Genomic DNA, 18,674 nt, shown 5'->3' with positions numbered 1-18,674 from the left:
TGCTACCAAAGTGGATAAACTCACATTTATCCACATTAAACTGCATCTGCCGTGCATCTGCCCACTCACCCAACCTGTCCAAGTCATTCTGCATCCTCATAGCATCCTCCGCACAGTTCACCCTGCCACCGAGCTTTGTGTCATCTGCAAATTTGGTAATGTTACTTCGAATCCCTTCATCTAAATCATTGATGTATATTGTAAATAGCTGTGGCTCCAGCACCGAGCCTTGCGGTACCCCACTAGTCACTGCCTGCCATTCTGAAAGGGACCCGTTAATCCCTACTCTTTGTTTCCTGTCTGCCAACCAATTTTCTATCCATGTCAGCACTCTACCCCCTATATCATGTGCATTAATTTTGCCCACTAATCTCCCATGTGGGACCTTATCAAATTCTTTCTGAAAGTCCAGGTAAACTACATGCACTGGCTCTCCCTTGTCAATTATCCTAGTTACATCCTCAAAGAATTCCAGAAGATTATTCAAACATGATTTACCCTTCGTAAATCCATGCTGACTCGGACCGATCCTGCAACTGCTATCCAAATGTGCCGCTATTTCATCTTTTATGATTGACTCCAGCATCTTCCCCACCACCGATGTCAGGCTAACTCGTCTCTTATTCCCTGCTTTCTCTCTCCCACTTTCTTAAAAGGTGGGACAACATTAGCTACCCTCCAATCCACAGAAACTGATCCTGAATCTATAGAACATTGGAAAAAGATAGATAGATAGATAGATAGATAGATAGATAGATAGATAGATAGATAGATAGATAGATAGATAGATAGATAGATAGATAGATACTTTATTAATCCCCTCGGGGAAATTCAGTGTTTTACCATTTGCAGCAAACCAATAAAAGTAAGACACCACATTAAAAAAAGAGAATTGAACATAAAACATAAAAACACCCCCTCACTATGGTTCCCACTGTGAGGGAAGTCACAAGGTCCAGAACTTATTGCCAATGTGTCCACGATTTCTAGAGCCACTTCCTTAAGTACCCTGGGATACCGACCATCAGGCCCTGGGGATTTATCAGCCTTCAGTCCCATCAGTCTACCCGACACCATTTCCTGCCTAATGTGAATTTCCTTTAGTTCCTCCGTCACCCGAGATCCTCTGGCCACTAGTATATCGGGTAGATTGTTTGTATCTTCCTTAGTGAAGACGGATCCAAAGTACGGGGCCAAAGTATCTCTGTCCGTCTACCATTTTACCGTTTCTCACTGCCTCGCCTCTTAGCTCTCACAGTCACAGTTTAGTATTTTGAAGCGTCCTCCCCCCCACCCCCAACGTTTACTGCTTTCTACAACTCCCGTTTTCCATAAGAGAAACGTACCTGAAACGTTCAGTTCACTCCCACTGACCCTGTCTGTCCTGTCCACCACTAACAGTCAAACTCTACATCAGTTCATTGTAAAGTATGAGGCTCAGTAACTTACGGCTCTCACAGTGGCGACTCTTTGAGCAAAGAATGCTGGAAAACAGTCAAAATGTTCATTAATATATTTGCAAACCCCACTCTTCAATGCATTCAGAAAGAATACCACCTGAATCTGGAGAGCGCCTAAACCGCATTTAGCGAGAATTGCATTAAACTACCTCCGCGTTCAATGGGCACACAGGACAGGTACTGATATCCCTGCAATATCACAGACCTGGTCTATTGCGCTCCATGAAAATATCATTAAAAATACAAACACTCCCCGACCTCTGCACAGAATGGTATTTGCGGATGCAGCGCTGAGATGAAATAGATTTCAGTCCCGGCTGTGCATCTCCCGCTCCGGATCTGTCCGCTCAGACAGCCGCCACCAAGAGCCGGTACCTGAAGCGCAGATGGTCAGTGTTAGCAGGAACTTCATCATCACTCCACTCCAGCAGTTTCAGCGGCGATCCCCGGAGCTCCTTATGTATCCGCGCAGAGTGAGCGCTCCCATCCTTCATCCTGTCCTCAGCAAATCACTCACAGCCAGCGATTGATACAGGGATCAGATTGACAACGCGAATCAGTGGTCGGACTTGAGTTTGGCCGCACGGTATTGACAGGAGAGACGTATTTTAATTATATACCAGACCAAGCGGGGCCCGTTGGGTCCCCGTCACACGGGAGGCCTGGTCCCCCAATTCAAAATTTCACCACTGACCCACAGCCCGCAATCGCGCATGCTGGGCTGACGGGCCAGCATTAACGGCAGAAATTAAGTTTAAGTTTATAACTTTGCATTTAATATTTCCATTACCTCGCCATCCCTCTTCCTACCCATATTCTCCTCCATTCCCCCTCATCCCGCAGCACTAGTTCTCTGCTCTTGATCCTCCCTCTTCTTTTCCCTCTCCCCTTCCCCCCCTCCCCCCCCCCCCACCCCCCCCCTCTCCTTTCCCCTAACCTCAGTCACCCTCCCCCGCTCCATAACCCCAATCCTCTCCCTACCTCCCCCCCACCCCACCCGTTGATCCTTGGTTCTTGGTTTCTTGGTTTCTCGGTCCTCCAAAATATTCCAAATGGAATTTAAACTGGAGGTGGGGGAGGGAGGACTTAAGGCAGAAAGGGTTATTGGGAAGAAAGAGCTGCTTTAAATTTAGTTGCATCTGGTTGGGTAACTATAGTAGGGTGGAGACTATTCCATGCTTTAATTGTGCGTGGGAAGAATGAATTGCTGTACACATCTGTCTTTGTAGCTGGGATCACAAATTGGATTTAATGCCCTCGTCTGCTCTGAATTGGTTTGGGTTTGGTGTAGGTCTTGTAATCCTTACTCTTTGTTTTCTGTCTACCAACCAATTTTCTATCCATGTCAGTACCCTACCTCGGATAACATGTGCTCTAATTTTGCCCGCTAATCCCCCATGTGGGAACTCATCAAATGCTTTCTAATAGTCCAGGTACACTACATTCACTGGCTCTCCCTTGTCCATTTTCCTAGTTACATCCTCAAAGAATTCCAGAAGATAAGTCAAACATAATTTTCCCTTCATTAATCCATGTTGACTCGGACCGATCCTGCTACTGCTATCCAAATGTGCCGCTATTTCATTTTTATGATTGACTCCAGCATCTTCCCCGCCACCGATGTCAGGCTAACTGGTCCATAATTCCCTGCTTTCTCTAACCTGCCTATCTTAAAAAGTGGGATAACATTAGCTACCCTCCAATCCACAGGAAATGATCCTGAATCAATAGAACATTGGAAAATGGTCACCAATGCCTCCATGATTTTTAGAGCCTTAATTACCCTGGGATACAGATCATTAGGCCCTGGGGATTTATCAGCCTTCTGTCCCATCAGTCTGCCCAACACAATTTCCTGCCTAATATGAATTTCCTTCAGTTCCACTGTCACCCTAGTTCCTCTGGCCTCTAGTACATCAAGGAGATTGTTTGTGTCTTCCTTAGTGAAAACAGATCCAAAGTACCTGTTCAGCTTGTCTGCCATTTCCTTGTTCCCCATTATAAATTCACCTTTTTCAGTCTTCGAGGGTCCAACTTTGGTCTTAACTAATTTTTTTGTTCTTCACATACCCAATGAAGCTTTTACTATCCTCCTTTATATTCTTGGCTAGCTTACCTTCATACCTCATCTTTTCTCCCCCTATTGCCTTTTTAGTTATCTTCTGTTGCTCTTTAAAAGTTACGCAATCCTCTGGTTACCCGCTCATCTTTGCCCTGTTAAACTTCTACTCTTTTATTTTTATACTGCCCCTGACTTCCCTTGTCAGCCACGGTCACTCCTTACTCCCCTTGGAATCTTTCTTCCTCTTTGGAATAACCTGATCCTGCACCTTCTGTATTATTCCCAGAAATACCTGCCATTGTTGTTCCACTGTCATCCCTGTTAGGCTATCTTTCCAGTCAACTTTGCCCAACTCCTCCCCCATGTCTCCATAGTCCCCTTTGTTCAACTGACACTTGCGATTTTCCCTTCTCCCTCTCAAATTATAGATGAAAACTCACCATATTATGGTCACTACCTCCTAATGGCTCCTTTACCTCTAGTTCCCTTATCGAATCTGGTTCATTACACAAAATTAAATCCAGAATTCCCTTCTCCCTGGTAGGCTCCAGTACAAGCTGCTCTAAGAATCCATCACAGAGAGTTTGAGTAATATATAGACCAAGTAGGACCCATTGGGTCCTTGTCACAGGGGAGGCATGGTCCCCCAATGCAATATTCCTTCAGTCACCCAGAGCCCCCCACCTGCGCAGGCGTGGCTGATGGGTTCCCATTGTGACGCCAGAGATCCCCGTTGTGACGCATGTCACAGCAACCCTCCCCAAGTGCCCCTCTTCCTACTCCTATCCTCCATTCCTTTTCATTCCCAGCACTTCCTCCCCCTATCTCTTCACCATCCTTCTTCTTCCCCCTCTTCTCCTCCCCTCCCCACTCCATCTCTCACCTCCCTCCCTCTCTTTCCCCCTAGCCTCAGTCACTCCCACCCTCCCTACCTCCATAATCCCTCCCTAGACGTCATTGTGAGGTGGAATGCTGCTGTGTTTTTTATAACAGTGTGTATTTAAATATAAACGAGATCCTATTGTGATGTCATGGTGGAACGCTGCTGAGATCCCATTGTGATGTCATTGAGGGGTGGAACACTGCTGATGGCAGAGCAAGTGGAAAACAGTTTTTTTTTAAGTTTAAAATGTCAATAACTTGTATAATTTACCATCAATGTGAACAAAACTTGTTTAATTGACATCACAGGGCAATGGTGAGTAAGGTGGTGCAAACATTATAATGCTATCGTGTACCGTTTTTGCACAAATATAGGTGCAACTGACATAGAAACAAACAAACAAATATAGAAACAAACAAGATGATTTTAGTAATATACACGGCCAAGTGGGACCCGTTGGGCCCTGTTCCCCCAATGCAACCCATTCCCCCAACGCAATATTCCACCACTCACCCATAGCCCTTAACTGCGCAGGCTCGGCTCATTTCCTCTCATCCCCAGCACTCTCTCCCTCTCCTCTTCACCCTCTGTCTTTTTACCCCTCTGCTCCCCTCCCCCACTCTTTCCCTCACCTCTCGCTCCCTCTCCTTTTCTCTACCCTCAGTCACCCGCTCCCTCCCTCCATAACCCCTCTCCCCTCCCTACCACCTCCTCTCCCTCTATCTGTTTAAATAACAATAAACAACAATCCTCTCCTCACCCCCTCCACACTCCCTCCCTCTCCTTAAAACAATGTTACAAATCTCTCATTGGACTGAGAGTCCTGTCTTTGTCAACATTGTCCATTACCCCTCTCCCCTCCCTACCCCAAGAGGGACCCATTGGGCCTCGTTTCCCAAATGCAATATTGCAGCCTGGAGAGGCGTGAGGGGGAGGGGGGAGTGCGGCTCCAGGTCCAGCCTGTGTCCATGTCTTTGTCCAGCCGCTCTCAGGGCCCTGGGCTGTGGTTCGAGGCGGTGCGGGTGGGTCGGCGGGAATGCTTCTCCCTCTCTCTCCCCCCTCACATGACTGGTTGCCCCTCCTCCTCCTACCGCGCCTCCGCACACACGGTATTTTAAATAACTGAAAGTCAGTCAGTGGGCTTTTGAGTCTGCCGTCTTGAGCCGCGATAGGGGGAGGGAGGAGCGCGGCTCTGGGCCCTGTCTGTGTCCATGTCTGTATCCAGCGCAGGGGCGGAACACCCAGGGGGACCAGAGGGGACACGTCCCCCCCATGTTTTGAGAGGTGGGGGACATCCTCCCCAAGTTTTTGTGATCCCAATTTTAAAATCTCAGTTTTTAGCGCTGGATTGAGCCTCCGAAGCCTCGCGCGTGTGTGTGAGTGTGCGCATGCGCGCGTGGCTGCCAAAAAAAATTTCCCCCGTCCCCTCCATGTTTTGATAGTGAGTTCCGCTCTTGATCCAGCGTGCTTTTATCGGGGACAGCAAGTTTTTTTAATGTGAATAAGATCCCACTACTTTGTTTCTGAAGGACCAACTGCGGACCAACTGGTTGGAGTTTTTACGGACATTTTCAACCTCTCACTTCTGAGGTCTGAGGACCCCACCTGCTTCAAAAGGGCATCAATTATTCCAGTGCCCAAGAAGAGTAAGGTGACGTGCTACAATGACTATCGACCTGTGGCAGTAACGCCTGTGGTGATGAAGTGTTTTGAGAGGTTGATCATGGCACAAATCAACTCCTACCTCGACAAAAACCTGGACCCACTGCAGTTGCTTACCGCCACAACAGATCAACCGTGGATGCAATCTCACTGGCTCACCATTCAGCACGGCATTTAACACTATCATCCCCTCCAAGCTGTTTACAAAGCTCTCAGATCTGGGTCTCTGCGCATCCCTCTGCAATTGGATCCTCGACTTCCTCATTCACAGACTTCAGTCTGTCCGTATTGGTGGAAATGGGTCATCCTCGATAACAATCAGCACAGGAGCACCTCAAGGCTGCGTGCTCAGCCCCCTGCAAGGGGCTGAAAACCCGGGGGGGCCAGGGGGGACACGTCCCCCCTCTGTTTTGAGAAGTGGGGGACAACCCGCCCAAGTTTTTGTAATCCGGATTTTAAAACCCGGTGAAATCTCCGCTTTCCATGAGACAGTGGAGGTGGGGCTGCTGATTGAGGGCGCCGATTGGACGAGAGAGACGTTGGTCAGCAAGCAATGGGGGCGGGACATGATGATTCAGTGTGAACCTTGGAGGAGGGAGAGAGTGGGGGGGGGGGGGGGAGTGCGACTGAGGATAGAGCGCGGTGATTGGAGGAGGGAGACGTGCCAAAACACACTCGGCACAGACCTGCGCCTCCTCTGCAGCCAGGATCGATCTCGGCCAGGTCTCAGGCGCTCTCCCATCCTCACCCGAGTGCCCCCCCCCCCCCCCCCCCCCGCGGTGGCCAGAGAGATCGGGAGTCAGACGGGCACAGTGCCCCCAGGCCCACAGCTGGCACAGAGAAGCAGCGCTAAACCCAGCTCAACTCTGCCTGTCCCGCCAGCTTAACCTGCCTGGGCTTGCGGGAAATATGGCCAGCGCGGAGAAGCAACGCTGGTGTCCCATCAATACTCGAGTTTGTCCTGGTATATACACCGCAATACTCTAGGTGTGGTCTCACCAAGACCCTGTACAACTGCAGTAGAACCTCCCATTTATAGCAGCATGGTCTCCCAAATGTAAATGGTGAAATATCTACTTTACAATAGTTAAATGAGTAATAAATTGGACCCTGAGTGGTGCCATCAGCTGTTCTGACAAACACTTGAAGAAGTAGGTGCTGTACTTCATCAGCGATCAGCCATCATTCAGCAGCAGTCTTCATGAGAGGGAGAAGTGGGTTTAGAGGAGTTGCCTCACTCTTCCCTCACACCCTGGTGGGGAGAGATGGAAATCTAACACTCGTCTAGATCAATCCCTGGAACACGTCCCACTGACTGGGTAGCTGCCCTTCACCAGCACAGCCGACTGACTCTCCAATGCGAAAGTCCAAAACTTCCTGCTGATCAAGGTATTAACTAATTAATTTATTGGTTCTTGTCAACTATAATCTTGATTATCTCGCTCTGCAAGGGTCCATCTCTCTCTGCAAGGATCCCAGTATTGATCACTGCAGCACACCACTGGTAATGGCCAAGGCAATCCGTGAAATCACCCACTGCCTCCTATCAGCAAGCCAATGTCATCTTCAATAGGCCAAATTGCCCTCTATTTCATGGACTCTTACACCCTGGATCAGTATCTCAACAACCTTACTGCAGGCCATATAGATTACTACCCTGCACTACCTTCATCAACACATTTAATCAATTGCTCAAAAAAGTCAATGATACTCAACTGAAAGAAATTTGCCTTTATAGTCATGCTGATCATTCGCAATCAACCCCTGCCTCTCCAATGTACAGATTAAACTTCCGAATTTTTCCCAATGATTTATGTTAGACTCTCACAGGCTTGTAATTACCTAATATATTCCTGGTGTCTTTATAGAGTACAAGTACCATGTTTTCTTCTTTTAGTCACCTCTGGCCAGAAGATATGAAACTACTTGTGTCCAACAATCTCCTCAATTGGCCTAATGTGACAGTCTGGGATAAATTGCATTAGTCCCTGGGGTACATGCAACCTTAGCCACTGAAGCATCAAACATCTTTGACCTTATGATGGTCATTTGTTTTAGACAGTTAAAGTTTTTTTCCCCCCTGTACTTGAATGCTTCTACTACAATGTTTTTCCTTGGTACCTACCTGACAAAATAAGATCTATATCTTTGGAAGTTATACATGAGCCCGTAATTATTTAAGTCAAGTAGTCTAACTACATGGGTATAGGGTAATACTCCAGAAACACAAAAACCGCCGATGCTGGAATCTTGAGAAAAAAACTAAATATTTGTTTTTTTTTCTAGCGCAAAATATCATATGTGCATTTCCTCCACAGATGCTGCCTGGCCTGTTAAGTGCATGAGGTACTCAGCAGGTCAGGCAGCATGTGTGCAGGAAATGGACAGATAATGTTTTGTGTCGGGATTGTTATTCAGACTGACTTGGAGGTAGAAAGCTGGGAAAGAGAGGTGCAGTGGGGTGCTGGGAGATTGTGGGTGATGTAGGAATTTCTGAAATTAAATGAAAGATGAGTGGTTTGTGATATGTTCAACCCACAAGCTTATATACTGGGAAAGCACGATAGGAAAAGATGCCAACGTAGGGAAGGGAACTTAAAGATCTTAGGAGTGGTGAAAATTAGTTTTAACTGGCGTAACTCCCACTTGTAAGAGGAAATAGACATGTCCTTTACTCACCCATTTGTTTGGTAAATGGGAGAATTGCTTTCTAATAACAGAAACAGGAAGTTAAACGTTGACCAATAGTGAATTGTTTTAAATATACAAAATCCAAGCTAGTCAAATGGATCAAGTATATCAGGATGCTCTGGACCATACAGGAATTGTTCTCTGTTTCACACCAGCTGAAGAATAAGACTTTTTTCCCATGATGGGAAAAGATGGCAACGTAGTGAAGGGAAATTTAGGATGTTAGGAAAGATGAAAACAATAATTTACCTGGTTTAAATTCCACATGCAACAAGATAAAAATGATGTCCTTTATTGCATCCATTTGATAGATAAATGGAGAATTGTTTTCTGATAATGGGAAACAGAAGGTTTCAATGGTCAATTGATCAAACATTGATCAGTGGGAAATTGTTTCAAAGATGTAAAATCCACATGTAACTATTGTGCTGTGGGTTTATAAAAATGCTGTGGTGCAGCGAATCTTGCTTGATTTGCTTGAGAAACTCACCACTGCTCTATGAACTGTTTTACCAACACTTGCACTTGGTCCACCACGGCCTGCTGGATCTCCCAGTTCCTAACTATTTGTGTGGGAACAGTGTGGGAATTTGTGATGAGAGTTGGAGAATTATGCAAGAGTTCTTGTCAATGTTCATCCCAAACAGCTCCATAAAAGAATACTCTCTGATTTACAGCCTGTTCCGAGGAACACATTTGGATACGGAAATTTAATGAAGACCATGTTTTGAATTTTCATTTATCATTTAACAGCAGAGACTTTGATGAGAAGGTATTTAGTTGATCAGCAAGTTTGCAGAAGACCCTGAAGAAGGTGACATGGCAGACAGTGAAGATGGTTATCAAGAATTACATCTGGACTTACATCAGCTTAACAAGTGGGCCAAAGAATATCAAATTGAGTTGAATTAAATTAATCATACCGGGACATTAACGGTGAACTGGGGAGTGCTTTGGAGCAGAAAGATCTAGAAGTACAAGTTCCCTGAAATTGGTGTCGCAGGTAGATAGGGCAGTGAAGAAGGTTTTTTGGCATTAATGGATCAGGGACCCGAGTAACGAAGTCAGGACGTTACGCTACATTTGTCAACTGAACACAATCCAATATTGTGTTCTGTTTTGCTCACTGATAGGCTGGGACTTTATCCACTCAGTAGGAGACTGAGTGTCTGTTTTTAAAGAGTTTAATGGGAACCTGGGCCATGTTTTCACAGGGATGTTAATGGGTATATGGAATGAACTGCCAGAGATAAGCAGTTGATGCAGTCACAATAACAACATTAAAATAACTTTTGGATATGCACATGGATAGGGAAGGTTTAGAGGATTATAGGCAAAATGCGCGGAAATTGAAGTAGCCAAGATGGGATGACTTGATCAACGTGGATGACATAGGCTGAAGGGTCCGTCGCTGTGCTCTTCTAAGACACAATGACATGCAAATAATCCCCTTGAAAGACTGGATTGATTCAGACCAGCGGCAGGGCTGGTACAGTCCTTTCGATCAGGCTTCATGATATTTTAGTCATTAGCTAATAAACATGTATTTGTATTCCACAACAGAAGTTTCAGAATTTATTTTCACTTCAAAATGTCAAGAAGCCAAATGCTGCTCTCACTAAGAGGTGACTGTAAAACATCTGGATTTTGGAGGGTAACTTTGTTAATACGTATCAAAGAAATGCATCCATATATCTATGCTTTTTGCAGTCCGTCTTTTCACCCTTTTTCATTTTTATTCTTAGTCCTGCTAAAAAAAAATGTTTGGTTTCTTTTATGTGGTGGGTGGGGGGAGGGGAAGGGGGAAACTTTATTTCGTAGTCCCTACCTGGTTGGAAAGGCGGCTTCCTCCGAGCTGCTTCTTCGCCCCTTCCTCGCGGCCTACCATCGGACTGGAGCGGCATCTCCTGTCGAAACCGGCCAGAACCCCAGCTTCGGCGGCGGCGCAGCACTGAAACACCGTCACGGAGCAGGCGATGCCTTACTGGGTCGCCGTGCGGTAAGCTCTGGAGTGCTGAGACGGCCGACTCCAACATCGAGGAGCTGCGGTCTGCGGAGCATCCAGCGGCGCTGGATTTAAAACACCGCGGAGCCTTGGATCTCGTGCCGAGATCGCCAGAGTCGGAGCTCTGACCAGCGCGGCCTGTGGACATCGGGAGCCACGGTCTCCGGGGAGGGAGCGGCTGTTCCAGACACTCCAAGCTGCTGAGGAGTGTTTCACCCAACGCTGGAGCTCCATTATTCAGCAAGAGGGCCTGAAAACATCGGACTGGCTGCGGAGGCCACAAATAAGCCCCGACCTCGGGTGATCACAGAGGAAGAGGACTGAACTTTCTCGTGCCTTTCCCCACAGTGGAAAAATGTGATTCTGCTGTGGGGGGAACGTTCATGTTAAATTCTATAATGTGTTGTGTCATTTTTCTTTAAAAAAAAAATTCTATGGATGTATGGAAACCTAATTATTTCTTCTATGTAAAGCACTTTGTTTTCAACGCGTTGATTTGAACGTGCTATATAAATAAAATTTGCTTACTTACTTACTTACTTACTTATTGTGTCTACTGAGTATTGGAGGATGCAGCCTGTGTCTCACTGCCCCAGTATCAAGAGAAGGCAGCCTGCTGTCCACATTCACCTGGCCCACCCATGCCTCCTATCCTGCACCATCATAGCTCTCGAACTTCTCCATATGCGCTATATGGCAACAACTTTGCTTGTGACTGCCTGAACAAGCAGAGAGTGATGAACACAGCCCAGTCCATCACAGTCTTTTTTACTCTATTTTATCTAATGCCTCCAAGTTATGCTGCATCACAAAAGCTGGAAGCTAATGTTAAGGATGCCGGCCATCCTGTCCATTCCCTTTCCTCTCTTCTACCTTCTGGGGGATGATACAGGACCTAGTAGGTTCTGAAATGCAGACTTAAGAATGCCTTTTTCCACACTGCCATCAGACCACAACCAATCACCAATTTCACGCCTATTTTCCAAGGAGGTGACTAGGCTGGTGGACATGGTGGGAGAAATGTATGTTCACCAAGCTGGGATGAAGAGAGGGATGAGGTGGTGTATTACTTAATATGTGAGAATTCAGTGTTCACACCCAATCATTCCCTCTTTGATGACTCTAATCTGATGTCCCCCACTTCATTAACAATTGTTACAGCATAGTCAGAAGCATTGTGTACCATTGTCCAAGCTCCCAGTCTACATTGTCCAATATTATGCAAGTGGCATAGGAAAAAAGTCCTCTTCTTCTGCTGTAGTTGAACAAGGGGAACAATTCCTGTAGGTTCTCTGAGCATCCTGCCATACTTGACTAGATATAGTCAGCGACCTTAGGTGACAGTCAGGTTTCACTAATTGTTGAATCGATATCTAATTGGGGACTTGGTGGTTGGCTAATTGTAGAAAGCCACCCTGAACCTGGGACATTAACCAGTTGGAATTAACATCACGCACCTGTTCCCTATGCTCTTCCTGGAAACTATTATTCACTCTGTCTATCAATCTATCTATTGTCACCTTGTATGGCTTGAGTATTTTAACTTCCTTAAGAAATATTTTTGCTGCTTCCCTACCTACTGTCTTTAAATATCATTGCTGCCTGTATGATCACTCTCAGTAATTTTATTTATTACCTAGGTTCTGCAATATCTTTCATATTAACTAAGGATATGTCTGCTCCCACTATCCGCACGTTGTCATCGGGTTCTATGGCTTTTGTTCATTTTCCCTGTAACTGCTCCTTAACAAATATTGGAATGTCCAACACTGTAAAGTTAAGCATCATCTGAACGTGGTAGCAATGGGAAACAAATGTTATGTTTTATTCTATCTGGGTTATAACCCACCCGTAACTATCCACTTCCTTAGTATCCGCATCACAGAGGCTCAAGTTCTGGATAGTTGTGGTAATCAGAGGTGAATAAGTTCAACATCCAAATCATATAACATTGATCTCCACATATTACTATAATGAAGTCTCCTATTATGAGACATAATAAACTGCATTTGTGCCTCCCCCTTTTGATCTCTGGAGAACAAAACACTTCAATTCCAAATATCCAAGTAATATTTCTCCCTTCACACTGCACTGCTTGTCCTATTAGTGTATTTCCATTGGGGCAGGTCATTGTGTTTGTACCACCAGTTACAAATGTATCCAGTCCACAGGTTTTGTTCCTTATTCCAATTAATGCATCTAATGAATAACTGTGGTCTTGTTAGAGGGTTCATAATTCTAGCCTGATATGTGCATGTTAGAAACCTGCAAAGAAACGGTAACAAATGCAGCCAACTGATGGCAGTATTTATTAAATTTCTCCTTTATGGTTTATACTGCTTTAACTAAGCCCCATATTTCCTCCTAAAACCCCCATCATGTCCACTAGGATACATATTTCTCCTTCCATGAGATAACATTATGCTTGGATTATAACTTGTGTCCACTCGGACTGGAGACCAACCTATTATGGGAGGTTATTTACCACTACCTAATCTCCGTCATTTGGTATTTTAGCTTCAATACGTCTTCCTTTTCCCAATCCTTGATCCTCTGCTGATCATTACATCATCCTTATGTTCATGCAATCATTTTGTTAACTGCCAGATGTACCTGAAAAAGCTTTCCCTACCAAAGTACACACCTCTGTTCCACCAGTTATCACATCTTCTAGGAGGTTCATAGCTCATCCTGTAGGCAGCTCACACGATATTAACCCTGTTGCTCTAATTGTTCTGAACTCCATCAGAATGGCTGGGAGTTCCTAAAACTGTTCCTGTCTGGTCTTGGTCAAGTCTTTAGATAGACTATTCTTAAGTGTCCTGTTCAGTGACTCCACCAATCCAAAACTCTTTGGATGGTTAGGAATGTGAAATCACTGTTTCACTCCTAACAAGGCACAACTTCCTTGTGAACTCTATCTTGGCATGTGGATGTCTCCACCCAGTGGCTAAAGTGGTCAATCAGTACTGAACAGTATCTTTTATTTTGAGACCAAGGCAAAGGAATTGTGAAATCTATCTGTATATGTTGGTCAGCAGGCAATACACACTGCCATTTTACACGTCAACTATCTTATACTGCCCTCAACGTACTTATCTCTAAGTGTCACACTGTACTATAGGGAGAGGATAAAATTATAGTCTCCCTCAGTGAGATGCATTCTGAGACTTCCACTGCCCTTGTCACGCAGTCAAGTGCTTGAGTAGATCAGTGCAGCCCAGCTACAACTGGACTTTGTTTGGCTCAATAGCATGCAACTGGACTCATTCTGTCTCTGTGCTTTTGTGTTAAGACTGCTGTGTAGTACCCACTCCCATTAACACAGTACAAATGGGAAGGTTTAATCAAATCTGGGAGTCCCAGTGGTGGGGAGGAGGTCAGGGCTTGCTGGATTTTGATAAATGTCCAAATTTTGTATTCCCTCAGTCTACTTTCCCCCTCAACTGTTTGCCTCCCCTAGTGAGTTCCCTCAAACCCCCTTTTGGCAAAATATGTCCTGACATAATCAATTAGCGCAGTATAACATGGACCCTCATTTGCATTTGACAAGACTATTAACATGATTAGATCAAAACTTAAAACCAGTAATCTGTAACTGCAGCAATATCTTATTTCTTTCTGAAATGTTGGCATCTCCTATCCAGAATAGAGACAGTCACATTTCTAACACATGGCCATTGTGGAATCCGAGCCTCTCTTTGAAATCAATTCAGAAGGAAAGGATTTAAAAAAACAAAACCAATTAGAAAACAGATGAGACAAAACAAAACAACACACTTGCACATCCCGTTTTGTTAAACCTTTGTAACTGCAAGAAAACAAAGAATAAACAGCTAATTGCCTCACTGAAAGCTTCTAATACATAGTCCAATGAAGAAAAGATTAATGGATTGGACAAGCTCCCTCTACAATTCGTACAACCTCTTCAAATACTTCAAGCACAACCATCAAATTCAAGGAAAACATTTAAAGTCTAGAGGTTCTGATGGACCAGAATGCTGGATGACATTGTTCATGCAAACACTTATATTAAACATCCCCACTGAATCTGAGTTGATGTGGGAATGTGGCTGACTGGGTCTGAAGAAGGGTTTCGGCCCGAAACGTTGCCTATTTCCTTCACTCCATAGATGCTGCTGCACCCGCTGAGTTTCTCCAGCATTTTTGTGTATCTTCAACTCAGACTATATCAGCTTTCAATTCCCATTTGCATTAAAAAATTGTGAGATATCCTGGTCCCATCATTGGTTGCTATCAGAGTGACCTACAATGCATACCCTAGCAAAGTGACTTGGTTTTCCACAATTTAAACGCACGTCCTCTGGTAGCTCTTCCTTCAATTTTCCCTTATTTCTCCACACTACTGGTAACACCTAAGCCTCCTTTACCTCTGCCAACACCCTCAAAATACCTGCTTCTATCCATTCTTCTTAAAGACAAACACAAATTAAAAGAATCTGATTGTTGAGGCAGTTAAAGGTAGCTTATAGTCTGTATTTGCAGATTAATTACCCTGTTGTCCTGACCACTGTCTGAATGGGAGCCGCTGGGACTGCGGTTAATTTCTTTACGTCCTTGTCATTGGGTAGGATCAGTCCATAGTCCATAATCCTCATCATTCCCATATTTATTGTCTCATATCTGTAGCCTCATTGTCTTCACTTCCCCAGTCATTGGCGACACAGGCACCACAATTCTCCTACATAGTTTCTTATGTTCCTTGTCCTGTGCCCACTCTACTGCTGCTAATGTTACATTTTGTTGTTGCTTCTTCACCATGGCTGCAACTATAATTACTCCTATTTCATTTTTCCTTCCCCCTGCCACCAAATGTTTTTCTCCGTAAGCGATGCTTCCAAATCTTATCCTTTCTTTATCATTTTTTAAATTAAAGTTTTATTATGATCCACTGTAGGTTGTACTATGGATCCCTTGGGTCCCCATTTGATGTTTGCGCTTTTATTATCAATCGCCATTAGCAGTACATTGCGTGCCCTACCGATACTACTAATGTTATTTTAAACCACCTTCAATTTTATCCCAACACAGGCTGCCCTTGTGTCTCACCTCACTGCACCAGTAGCTGTTGTCCTACATATCCCACCATAATAGTTTTTGGCGCCACTGTGTTCATATGTAGCGTCCTAATCCTTCACCGATCTTGCCTACCAAGGTCACCACATTTATTTCCCCCCCATTTTTTACTTTTGTTACCACAACTTATGGTCACCTGACATCAATATGGGATTTACCCCTCTCTATGCATGCTAAAATGAAACATACTCACATGATTAGGAGACATTGTTGACATTCATCAGAGTGTTGTGAGTCTGTGGAATTCTCTGCCTCAGAGATTGGTGGAGATCGGTTCTCTGGATACTTTTAAGAGAGAGTTAGATAGGGCTCTTGAAGATACCGGAGTCAGGAGATATGGGGAGAAGGCAGGAACAGGGTGCTGATTGTGCTTGATCAGCCATGATTACATTAAATGACGGCGCTGGCTCGAAGGGCCAAATTGCCTACTCCTGCACCTATTATCTATTGTCTTTTGTAATATCCTGCCGACTACGCTAATTGTGGTAGGGAATTTTGTGTTGAACCTGTACTCTGAATCTCAGATTCAGATTCAGATTCAGATTCAATTTTTAATTGTCATTGTCAGTGTACAGTACAGAGACAACGAAATGCATTTAGCATCTCCCTGGAAGAGCGACATAGCAAATGATTTGAATAAATAATAATAAGTGTCCGGGGGGGGGGGGGGGGGGTGGTGATTGGCTGTCACCGAGGTACGCTGTGGAGTAGAGTGACAGCCGCTGGGAAGAAGCTGTTCCTCGACCTGCTGGTTCGGCAACGGAGAGACCTGTAGCGCCTCCCAGATGGTAATCTGGCTTTCACATGGGGCCCAGTTGCTCCCTAGATTACTCCTCAGATAGGACCAGACATAAAGTACACAGAGCAGAGGTGAGTTCCTCAAACAAGTCGTATTATTCAGGGCCTTGACAGCACACACTAGTTAACATTCTGAAAGAACCCAAAGTGTTTTAACGATTCACAGCACTTACAGCATTTTTATTTTCCCACAACACAATGGTTACATGTGGATTTTGTATCTTTGAAACAAGTCACTATTGATCAACAATCAACCTCCCGTTTCCTGTTATTAGAAAACAATTCTTCCATTTACCTAATAAATGGTTGAGTAAAGGACACAGCGATTTCCTGTCACATGTGGGATTCACACCAAGTAACATTTTTTGACACTCGGAGCATTCTTAAGTTCCCTTCCCTATATTGCCATTTTTACCTATAGTGCTTCCCAGTATATAAGCTTGTGTTTTAAACATATCACCACTATTCATCTTTCTGAAAAAATTCTGAAATTCCTACATCACCCACAATCTCCCAGCACCACAGCCGCACTTCCCTTTCCCAGCTTTCTACCTACCGATAACAATAAAACTTTAACTCCTACTCATCCGTCTGAAGAAGGATCCCAAGACAAAACATCACCTGTCCATTTCCTTCACAGATGCTGCCTGTATTCGGGTACAGAGACAACAATGTTTTAAAACAAATTACCATCATAAGAGTAAAGGTATTTGATGCTTCAGTGGCTTAAATTTGCATATACAGTATCCCAGGGTCTGAAGCGATTTACCCCAGATTGTCACATTAGGCAATGGAGGAGATTGCTGGGACTCAAGTAGTTTCATATCTTTTGGCCAGAGGTGACTAAAAGAAGAAAACATGGTACCTTTATTCAATAAGAACACCAGGAATATATGAGATAATTACAGGCCTGTGAGTCTAACACGAATCATTGGAAAGCATTCTGAAGTTTAATGTGCACATTGGAGAGGCAGTGGTTGATCCGCATGACTTTGTAATGGAGAATTTCTATCAGTTTAATATAATTTATGTTTTTGAGCAATTGATTAAATGTGTTGAAATGGGTGGTAATCTATGTGGACTGCAGTAAGGTTGTTGAGAGACTTGTCCAGGGTGTAAGAGCCCACAAGATGCAGGACAATTTGGCAAATTGAACATGACATTGGCTGCTGATAGGAGGCAGTGGGTGATGTCACGGATTGCTTTGGCCAGTAAGCTGCAGTGATCAGTACTGGGACCCCTGCAGTTTGTTGCATACTATATGGATGCTAATGTAGATGGGTTGAATAGTAAGTTCACAGATGACTTAAAGATTCATTGTGTTGTGGATAGTGAAGTGCCTGACTTTGGTACAAAATAATGTTGCCAGTTTTTCAGAGGGGCAGTTATTCCCGCTTAGTGCAGATTGGTGCGTTTTTTGGAGGACTGATTAAACTAAGGCTTTCATGATGAATGGTGGAGGTCTAGGGAGTATTGAAGAACAGAGGACTTTGGTGTACATGTCTGAATTTGGATGCCTTGGATTCTTGAAGATAGCAGCAAGTGTAGATGTGATGGTCAGACAATCATGCAATCTAATCACTCCCTTTCATAAACTCCATCTACAACATTATGCTGCCCCGGCAAGGGTACCAGCACAACCAAGGGCCAGTCACACCCTGTTCACTCCCCTCTCCCATCAGCTAAGAGGTACAGAAGTGTGAAAAACGCATATCTCCAGATTCAGGGACAGATTTTTCCCATGCTCTCACTAGCGACAGTGCAGTCCTGACCTCCCATATACCCCGTTGTAGACCTTTTAACTATCTTTAATCGGACTTTGTCAGACTTTATCATGCGATGCAAGATACGTTTTATCCTGCATCTGTATACCGTGGGCGGCAGGATTGTCGTCTTTTCGTTGACTAGGAAACACGTAACAAGTAAAGCTTCACTGCACCTCAGTACACGTGACAATAATAATGAATTAAAGTAAACTATTGTTTCACTTCAGGAATGGCACTTAGAAATAGTCGA

At 44.5% G+C, this 18,674-nt stretch overlaps 1 protein-coding gene across 2 annotated transcripts in view; it reads right to left on the bottom strand.

Annotated features, from left to right (window-relative positions):
• The window catches only part of LOC129695588 (trypsin inhibitor ClTI-1-like), a 37,536-nt gene extending 35,487 nt beyond the window's left edge, over positions 1–2,049 (bottom strand). The window contains exons 1-2 of one of the 2 annotated variants that reach the window (XM_055632672.1): positions 1,836–2,049; positions 1,450–1,484 (exon numbers count right to left, since the gene is read on the bottom strand). In XM_055632672.1, coding sequence (XP_055488647.1) covers positions 1,450–1,484; positions 1,836–1,875 — 75 coding nt within the window. In that variant the 5' untranslated portion in view covers positions 1,876–2,049. The remainder of the gene's footprint in view (positions 1–1,449; positions 1,485–1,835) is intronic. The other variant, XM_055632673.1, reaches the window with a different exon arrangement.
• Positions 2,050–18,674: the final 16,625 nt, after the last annotated feature.

Source organism: Leucoraja erinacea, chromosome 3 (assembly GCF_028641065.1).
Source record: "Leucoraja erinacea ecotype New England chromosome 3, Leri_hhj_1, whole genome shotgun sequence".
NCBI classification, from domain to species: Eukaryota; Metazoa; Chordata; class Chondrichthyes; order Rajiformes; family Rajidae; genus Leucoraja; species Leucoraja erinaceus.
This window is presented reverse-complemented; position numbering and strand designations above follow the sequence as displayed.